This window comes from Lepus europaeus, chromosome 2 (assembly GCF_033115175.1).
Source record: "Lepus europaeus isolate LE1 chromosome 2, mLepTim1.pri, whole genome shotgun sequence".
NCBI classification, from domain to species: domain Eukaryota; kingdom Metazoa; phylum Chordata; class Mammalia; order Lagomorpha; family Leporidae; genus Lepus; species Lepus europaeus.
In genome coordinates, this window is record NC_084828.1 from 83,370,800 (window position 1) to 83,381,129 (window position 10,330).

The following is a 10,330-nucleotide window of genomic DNA, read 5'->3' on the forward strand; positions in this document are numbered from 1 at the left end:
GAAAGAGTTACACAGAGAGAGGAGAGGCAGAGACAGAGAGATCTTCCATGCGCTGGTTCACTCCCCAAATGGCCACAATGGCCAGAGCTGCACCAATCTGAAGCCAGGAGCCAGGAGCTTCCTCTGGGTCCCCCACACAGGTGCAGGGGCCCAAGGACTTGGGCCATCTTCTACTGCTTTCCCAGGCCATAGCAGAGATTTGGATTGGAAGAGGAGCAGTGGGACTAGAACCGGTGCCCATATGGGATGCCGGTGCTTCAGGCCAGGGCTTTTAACCCACTGTGCCACAATGCCGGCCCCACAACATTGAACCTTAAAGTATTATGCTAGGTGAGAGAAGCAAGAAAGCAGATGGCATTGGATTTGAATACACTTTTTCTTAAACTTATCCTATTGCTTGGGGCCAGCGCCGTGGTTAATCCTCCATCTGCGGCGTGGGGAGGCAGTGGAGGATGGCCCAAGTGCTTGGGCTCCTGCACCCGCATAGGAGACCAGGAAGAGGCTCCCAGCTCCTGGCTTCAGATCGGTGCAGTTCCAGCTATTGTGGCCATTTGGGGAGAGAACCAACGGAAGGAAGACCTGTCTCTCTGTCTCCCCTCTCACTGTCTATAACTCTGCCTCTCAAATAAATAAATAAATAAAAATCTTAAAAAACTTATCCTATTGCCAGAGCTTTTAGTTGAAGTGAGCAGCTAAAGTACTTTTGTAGAGGTAATTAATTTAGAGTACTTTTCAGAATTTTTTTTTTTTTTTTTTTTTTTTGACAGGCAGAGTGGACAGTGAGACAGAGACAGAGAGAAAGGTCTTCCTTTGCCGTTGGTTCACCCTCCAACGGCCGCCGTGGCCAGCATGCTGCGGCCGGCGCACCGCGCTGATCCGAAGGCAGGAGCCAGGTGCTTCTCCTGGTTTCCCATGGGGTGCAGGGCCCAAGCACTTGGGCCATCCTGCACTGCACTCCCGGGCCACAGCAGAGAGCTGGACTGGAAGAGGGGCAACCGGGACAGAATCCGGCGCCCCGACCGGGACTAGAACCCCGTGTGCCGGCGCTGCTAGGCGGAGGATTAGCCTGTTGAGCCACGGCGCCGGCCTCAGAACATTTTTTAAAAGATTTATTTATTTGAGAGGCACAGAAAGAGAAAGGTCTTCCATCTGCTGGTTCACTCCCCAAATGGCCACAGTGGCTGGAACTGGGTTGATCCAAAGCCAGGAGCCTGGAGCTTCTTCTGGGTCTCCCACGTGGATGCAGGGGCCCAAGGACTTGGGCCATCTTTGCTGCTTTCTCAGGCACGTTAACAGGGAGCTGATTTAGAAAAGGAGCAGCTGGGACTTTAACTGGTGCCCATATGGGATGCCGGCACTGCAGGTGGCAGTTTTACCCACTACACCACAGCCCTAGCCCCTCAAACAATTTTTTAAACCCCTTTACTTTCATTCTTTAGTTAGCCAGTGTAATGGAGTGTCTGTCTCATGCCAGGCAGTATTCAAGGTGCTGCCTAAAAGAACCAACAAAAGTTCTGTCCTCATGGAACTTAAATTCTAGTTAGAGAGGAGAGACGACAAAATAAATAAGAATAATATGTGACATGTTCAGTGATGGTCTCGCTTGGAGAGGTCAGGGTGTTTGCTTTCAGAGGGGTGCTGTGGAAGGCTTCACTGAGGTGATGTGTGGACACGAGAGGTAAGAGATGGTGCGTACCTAGTGGAAGAGCATTCCAAACAAAGAAACAGCAGGTATGAGCTCTAAAGCAGCAGTGTTCCTCGTGTATCCAAGGATCATTGAAGATTTCAGCACAGCTAGATTACATCGTGCAAACAGCAGCTGTAAGGTAGGTTAGACTGTGTTAAGTGCCTTATAAGGCCTTTGGAAAGATGATGGCTTTTTCTCTATATAACTTGGGGAAACTATTGGAAAGTTTTAAGTGGAGGAATAAAATAGTCAAACGTTTTAACAGGATCTCTGCCTACTGTGTTGAGATTATCCAAGCAAAGGACAAAGTATGAAGACCAGTTAAAAGGCTGTTGTAATAATTCAGGCAAGAGGGGCCCACGCTGTGGAGTAGTGGGCTAAACCTCCATATGCGGCGCCAGCATCCTACATGGGCTCTGGTTTGAGTCCCAGCTGCTCCTCTTCTGATCCAGCTCCCTGATATGGCCTGGGAAAGCAGTGGAAGATGGCCCAAATGCTTGGGACCCTGCACCAGCGTGGGAGACCTGGAAGAAGCTTTTGGCTCCTAGTTTCAGACTGGCCCAGCTCTAGCCATTGTGGCCATTTGGGGAGTGAACCAGTGGATGGAAGACCTTTCTCTCTGTCTCTCCCTCTCTCTCTGTAGCTCTATCTCTCAAGTAAATAAAAAAATCTTTGTTTAAAAAAATAACTCAGGCAAGAAATAAGAAATGATGGTAGCTTAGACCACAGTCATATCAGTGGAGGTGGTAAAAAGTGAGTTGAATTCTGGATGTGTTTTGAAAGGAGAGGCTACAGGGGCTGGCGCTGTGGCATAGCAGGTAAAGCTGCTGCCTGCAGTCCCAGCATCCCATATGGGCGCTGGTTCGAGTTCCGGCAGCTTCACTTCTGATCCAGCTCTCTGCTATGGTCTGGGAAAGCAGTAGAAGATGGCCCAAGTCCTTGGGCCCCTGCACCCACGTGGGAGACCTGGAAGAAGCTCCTGGATCCTGGTTTCAGATCCGCGCAGGTCTGGCCATTGTGGCCAGTTGGGGAGTGAACCAGCGGATGGAAGAACTAACTCTCTGTCTCTCTCTGTCTGCCTCTCCTCTCTCTGTGTAACTCTGACTCTCAAATAAATAAATAAATAAATACATTTTTTAAAAAAAATAGAAGATTACCATAACTGAGATGGCCACAATTGCATGCAGTAAGAGTAGGGGATCTGGTTGGTAGGTGGGATATCAGTAGATAGCTTTTTTTTTTTTTTTTTTTTTTTGATGGGCAGGGTGGACAGTGAGAGAGAGAGACAGAGAGAAAGGTCTTCCTTTTTGCCGCTGGTTCACCCTCCAATGGCCGCTGCGGCCGGCGCACCGCGCTGATCCAAAGCCAGGAGCCAGGTGCTTCTCCTGGTCTCCCATGGGGCGCAGGGCCCAAGGACTTGGGCCATCCTCCACTGCCTTCCCAGGCCATAGCAGAGAGCTGGCCTGGAAGAGGGGCAACCGGGACAGAATCCGGCGCCCCAACTGGGACTAGAACCTGGTGTGCCGGCACCGCAAGGCAGAGGATTAGCCTGTTGAGCCATGGCGCCAGCTAGTAGATAACATTTTAACATGTCTTAGAGTCACTAAATTTTAGGTGCCTCTTAAGTCATCCAAGTGAATATGCTGAATAGACTGTTGGGTATGCAAATCTGGAATCCAGGCTAGAATTTCAGGTATAAAATCATGGTGCCTTAGTGATAGATGTTATCTAAAGCTGTGAATCCAGATGAGATCACCAGGTCATGTGAGTAGCTAAAAGTTGATGATGCAGACCAACAGAGCAGACTAAGAAAGAATGGCTGGAAAGGGAGGAAAAGCCAAATAAATATATGCATGCCCTGGAACCTGTATAAAGAAAGTAAGCTTGTCAGAAACTGCAGTTACGGCCATTGAGATGAGGACTCAGGAGGGTATTGGATGCAGCAATGAAGATACTGCTTGGTACCCACATCTCTTTATCAGAGTGCTTGGGGCTGAGTCCCCGCTTTGCTTCTGGGTCTAGATTCCATCTAATATGCACCCTGGGAGGCAGCAGATGACGGTTCAAGTACTTGGGTTCCTGCCACCTACCTGGGAAACCTGGATTAAGTTCCAGGCTCGGCCGGCGCCATGGCTCAACAGGCTAATCCTCCGCCTTGTGGCTCCGGCACACCGGGTTCTAGTCCCATTCGGGGCGCCAGATTCTGTCCCGGTTGCCCCTCTTCCCGGCCAGCTCTCTGCTGTGGCCCGGGAGTGCAGTGCAGGATGGCCCAAGTGCTTGGGCCCTGCACCCGCATGGGAGACCAGGAGAAGCACCTGGCTCCTGGCTTCGGATCAGCATGATGCGCCGACCACGGCGGCCATTGGAGGGTGAACCAACGGCAAAAAGGAAGACCTTTCTTTCTGTCTCTGTCTCACTGTCCACTCTGCCTGTCAAAAAAAAAAAAAAGTTCCAGGCTCTGTTAAACTTCGGGCTGGTGCTATGACATAAGTTATAGCTCTTCTTGTGTCTATATATAGTATATATAGTGGCCTTGGTGGTTACACAAACCAGTCATTCAAAGAATGACTGCCTGGTGAAAAAGAATATTTATAGGGATGTAGAAATAATCAGGCTTCAATTCCATTTTCTACAAAGCTAAAACTTCTTAAATAACAGTTAATCAAAAAGTAATAATTTCATTTCTAGAAATTTATAGGAAATAGAGAAGTATATAAAGAATACAAGAATTTTCTAAAAACTATTGATTATAATAGAGAACATAAGATACTGTTTGATTTAACCATTAAAATAATTTTGTGGGGCCAGTGCTGTGGCTTGGTGGGTGGAGCAACCACCTGCAGTGGCGGCATCCCATATGGGTACTGGTTCAAGTCCTGCTGCTCTACTTCTGATCCTGCTCCCTGCTTACACACCTGGGAAGGCAGCAGAAGATGGCACGAGTATTTGGAAGAAGCTTCTGGCTCCTGGCTTCAGACTGGCTTAGCTCCTGCTGTTGCAGCCATTTGGGGAGTGAACCAATGGTTGGAAGCTCTCACTCACTTTCTCTGTGTCTCCCTGTCTCTGTAATTCTGACTTTCAAATAAGTAGATAAATCTTTTTAAAAAGTACATAAAGTGAAAAAGGAAAAATTTCAGAACCAAATGAGTAAAAATGATAACCTCACTTTGATGTTGATGTTTGTTTTTAAAGAATTAAGAGATCCATAAACTTTGTAAAGTGATCTGTCAGTTTGTTGCATTATCATAAGTGTGTAAAAATGTTCTTCCATTTTAGGCCTTGTACCTGATAGCAACTAATGGAACCCCAGAACTTCAGAATCCAGAGAAGCTTTCCCCCATATTTCGGGATTTCTTAAATCGATGTTTGGAAATGGATGTGGAGAAGAGAGGTTCAGCCAAAGAACTGCTGCAGGTAATTTGGAAATGATGTCATTTTTGGAAAATTTAGTTGCCTTTGTTTTTTGAGTAACCTAGACGTTTTCATAGGGTGGCAAATCATTGTATTTTACTATCTGTTGATCACCTTGGTGTGGTAACTCTGCATTTTAGGGCTCCTTCTGGGAATAAAAATCTGTACCATCATATCTGTTCTCAGGCCTGTTCACTGCTGACTTGGATATATCTGTGGCCTTAACTATAGATTTATATTAGAAAAAGTAAAGTGGTTGCTTTCAGCTTTAGGTGTTGTACTGATTATGTTGGTTTCATATGGGTATTGACTTGTGGGAATACTTTAACAAACCATGATTCCTAAGCAGTCTTTGGGGATTAGTTGAAAGAAAACACTTTGTTTGTTTCTAAGCTGATAGCGTTTACCTGCTTGTTTCTCCCCCTTTTCTGGCAGCATCCCTTCCTGAAACTGGCCAAACCGTTATCCAGCTTGACACCACTCATCATGGCAGCTAAAGAAGCAATGAAGAGTAACCGCTAGCATCAGTGCCATGATCTCATGTTCCTTTGTCCATGTCCTAAAAGAAGTCTTTTAATATATGAAAGTTACTGCTCTTTTCGGGGTTTAAAGAAATGGTCTGAATAATGGAGGAAAAACAAAGCTACTATTTCTTGAAGACAACTAAGACAAAATTGCAAAAAGAGAATCATGACTTTCAGATGAACCCCTTCTTTAGGGTCCAAAGGAATTGTGGACTGAGTCACTCGCCTTACATCTTTCAGCAGACAGCCATCAGGGCTGTTTCTCATGCTTGAGATTTGCATTTTATTTTGCTAACTTTGTTGGAATAGATCCCATTCTTGTCCCCTTTGGGGTGTTTTCAATACTTGAAGGGCAGATTCGAGTTTTTCAGAGTATTTGTTTCACCTGCTGGTCTTCTCTCCTTCAGAGCTCTCCTTTTCCTCGACTTGCTCCTTTTGAGTTGCTTTGAGAACTTTTTGTCGTGCCTAAATTCAAGGCAAGGATGATAGAAATTGTGCAGCTCCTCGTATTGGCAAAGGAGCTCAGCATAGTTTAACTTTGTATAAAAGTTAGGACCAGCAATGGTTTCATGGAATATTTCAGTTCAGAACTTGAACTGAAAAAGGGAAGAAAAGTATGTGATTTTTACCTTTTTTAACAAATGTGAAAGGGTCACTTTGAGAAATCTCATGGTGGTGAGTTTGGAGTTTGTTACATGTATAGAAAGAAGACTAATCTATATTTATAACTAAATCACTGAGACAAAAAAGAATCCCGGCGACTTTACACCCTGACGGTTTTGTCTTCCTTTCTGCCTGTCTCCTCTTCAGATTTGGCTTGAGGAGGAACCAAAGTGATTTTTCTTGTTCCAGCTTGGGCTTTATGCGTGGTTAGTGCCATTACCTTCCCTTTCCTCCTTTCCTCTTTCATTTTGGAAATAAGTTTCTGTATATGTTGCAATTTTAGGTTTAGGTTTTTTTGTTTATTTTTGTTTTTATGTAACCTTCTCTCACCTTACATATCCTGTTCATACCACATCCTACTCTGTAATAATCATTGAATTTTCAGAATTCGAAAGTTAACTTTTGTTTTCCACTTAAAGGGAAAAATATTTGGGGTTAGCAGAGACAAAGTGAGAGATTGAACTTTGGTGAGTTGTAAAATAATTAGTTGAGACTGTATTCATGAGAGAGAAATGTCAGTATTACAGAGTTCCAAATGATGACGAGTAAACTGTAAAGGCTGTCATAAGTTAGAGCGATTCTAACACATTACCAGTGTGTTACTGTGTAAGAGAACTTAAATGAGAAAGTTCTTGGTGGATTCATGGATCATTGGAGATGCGGAATTACTTTAGTGCTTTTTTTTTTTTTTTTTTCCCAGAGAAGTAGAGAATATTCATGTAAAAAACTGAGGAAAAGAAAAATGCGGTATTGATAGGAATCCTTTTTTATTTTAAAGATTAAGAAAAGGTCTGTGACCTGTTAATTATTAGAATGCCCCATCCTCCCCTTCCTTTCTGTGCTTTACTCTCCTGTATTTCTCTCCTCATTTCTCTGTTGTTTGGCTTTTGGAGGAGGTATTGTCTACTCTGACATGCCTTGAACCACATAAAAAAGTCTTCGGTTGAGTTCTGGTATTTTGTTCTCACCATGCCCTCCCAATGAACTTCACACCTGCTTGCCATCCTGCAATAGTACAAATCATTAATGAAAGTAAGTGTGCTGTTTTGTAGTATATTGGAGAAACCAGCAGAGTTTTATTTCCTATTATTCCCGTCATATCTGTGTTAAGATACAGATATCAGTGTAGAATGACTATTTTGTGTTGATACCACAGAAAGATTTTCAGAAAAATGAGTAAAAAATAATTAATGAAACTTTTATATAGAGCACTTAATGATCTCTGATACCAGTATGGTTCTTGATTTCATTTTTCTCTGGACTACATTGGCCTTCTACAGCTCTTACTAAATTATAGAAACAAGCTGGTTTATTTCTGGTGGAAAGCTACAGTGCCCCTTAACTTCCAGATTTGAACATTCTTTGTAGATGATTGTCTGGATGGATTATGATGAAGATGCTGCCAATGAAATAGAAAAAACCAACTAGATGGTGAGACTGTGATCATCATGACCACTTAAGAAGGCACTTCCCATCCTAAGTCATAAAGACTTTTTCCCTTGAATCTGTGCCAGGGCCCCAGTTTATGCTTGTGGTGCAACAAAGGGCCTTTCAGGCGGTGGAAGCAGTTTGGGATTTGTATTTACAGCCTCTCTGATGGTTACCTGCACGTCCATTGCTGGCAACGGACTTTGAAATCTGACTCCTTGGTTAAGGGAGCTACACTGTGGTTTATTCTTTACTTACCTGGATAAACTAACCTGTAATAGAAGTATGCTTTAGTAAATTCTGAAATGTGTCATTTTTAAACAAAATAATCCTGAAAGCAATATGAAATTGTGATTTATTAGTTATTTTAAATTAAAATGTTCAGATCTTCTTGAAAGAACTACTGTATCTGAATGAAGATTCTTGTTTTTTAATAATTGTCTTTTATATTCATCTTTTTGTCACCACTTCAGGGTGAAAATTCCCATTTAAATCTGAAAATTACGTTAGTCATCTTGTATTACTAGAGCAATATTACTGTAATACTTATTTATGATATTTTAGCCTCTCTGGTGGTCTTTAAGTTATCTTCTACTCTTGTTTCTTGTGCTGCTTTAAGGGACAGCTAAAAACTGGGAAACCATGACAATATTGGAACATTTTATGCTACCTACAGTAGTAAACAAGTAGAGTGATTATGTAACATGACCTCAAGGCTGACACAACTCTGTCTTCATGTGTTGGGTGCCTGGCACATAGTCTGACTTATCTTCAACATAAATATTAAGCTGCTTAAAAATGTATCTAGGAACCACCAGTCCTAAACAAACCTGTGCCTTTAACAAGCCATTTAAACTACCTGTAAGTATTTCTTTGTATGACTCCCTTAAATACATGTGTGTTTGTATATATTATATAATTTTAGATGTTATCAGGCAGTAGCTACAGTAAGAAAAAAACAAGTGCTTAAAGAATTTGCATCAATTTTTTAAATCTAAAATGCTTTAAATATACTGAGATCCATATCCAGTGAAATGTCAAAATAATATTATAGGTTATAGCTAAAATCCAGATTAATATTCATTTTGTTTTTTTATGATAGAATTTCATAGTAATATAAAAAGCAGATGGTCTTCCACTGCTCCCGTGATAGATATTTGAACAGTTAATATCAGTTTTTGCACAGTGTGTATATGTGTATGTGAATTAAAATAAAACACACATTTTTTCCTCTCAGCACATTTGTTGAACACTCTGGCAGAGATGCTGTGGTAGGTGTTGGCATTACCAAGAGAAGAATCGCAGTGGTCTGGCCTTGAAAGAGCTGAAGAAAGTCTTCCTTTTTCATCAATCTAGAATATTGCCAAGATAAGAGGCAGGAAGAAATGTAGGATAATTCTGTTCAACAAACAAGTTTTCATTCTATACTGAGAAAACCAATTATATTTTGAGTTCAACATCTTTCGTTTTAATGTGTTGACTTTTTTGTTTTAGTAGATAGAAATGTAATTAAGTGAAAGTAGCTTATCTTTTCTGGTTTTTCTTCAAATTTTAAATCGTCTTATTTTCAACTTGATCCCATTCAATTATTTAATTGTTACATTGACAGTAACTGCTGTGTTTGATGACTTCATTCAGTAATTATGTTCTTTCAAGGCTAGAAATAAACTTTTTTAATGTCCATTTTTCCCTTTTCTAAACTTCCATTCTTTCTTCAGATCAGTACAACATAAAAGAGCAGGTTGAAGGCTTTCAGAGAGCATTCTAGTATTATTAAGGATAGACTTTTTTTTTAATCCCCTAAAAGACATGAGGGGTACAAGTGCTTGAGCCATCGCCTGCTGCCTCCCAGACTGCACATTAGCAGGGAGCTGGAATTGGAAGCAGAGCTGGGACTGGAACCCGGGCCCTCTGATGTGGAGGGCAGGCATTGCAATCATTGCACCAAACACTTGCCCCACCGATCTTCATTTAAAATAAGCTAAATCTTGGGGAAGGAGGAGATGTAGCTTTTTTCTCTCTCTCTCCTGTCATATTTCCACTGCCTTGAACGTGTCATTAAAAACTCCTGCCAACATCACCAATGAATTCCTAGTTATTAAATTTACTAGACCCCGTTGAGTCCTTGTAAGTGACATTTGTAGCCTCTGGTGGTGGTGCCTGTTCCCGTGAGATGAGCCTGCCCAGTGCTGTGCCCATTCTTAGTGGGGCTGCGTGGGCCTCTGCCACTGCTCAGCGCCCCCCCCCCCCCCCCCCCCGGATTCCCTCAGTTTGCTGTTCCCCAGCTTCACCAGGCTTGTATCATCTTGACCACTTGTGATTTCTGTCTTACCGCTTCCAAACGTCTTCATACTATGCCTTGGGCCTCAGATAAATGCTGGACATCCCCACAGGCCCTTCAGACTACCATCCCTAACTGATCCCAACATTCCCTACCATGAGGAGGATCCAATTTTCTTACCATTCACTCCTAGTTGGAAAGATCAGTGGCTGGCACTTCATCAGCCTAGCTGGAACTCCCCTCAAGTATTCTCTTAAGTCAGCAACCGTATTAATTCTGTCAGTTTAATATTATCTTGGAGCCCTTTCCTCCTCTCCATCCTTCAGTTCAGACCCC

The 10,330-nt window shown here is 42.7% G+C and overlaps 1 protein-coding gene across 1 annotated transcript in view; it reads left to right on the plus strand.

Annotated features, from left to right (window-relative positions):
- The window catches only part of PAK2 (p21 (RAC1) activated kinase 2), a 105,987-nt gene extending 97,038 nt beyond the window's left edge, over positions 1-8,949 (plus strand). The window contains exons 14-15 of the mRNA XM_062209612.1: positions 4,964-5,101; positions 5,534-8,949. Coding sequence (XP_062065596.1) covers positions 4,964-5,101; positions 5,534-5,620 — 225 coding nt within the window. The 3' untranslated portion in view covers positions 5,621-8,949. The remainder of the gene's footprint in view (positions 1-4,963; positions 5,102-5,533) is intronic.
- The last annotated feature ends 1,381 nt before the right edge of the window (positions 8,950-10,330 follow it).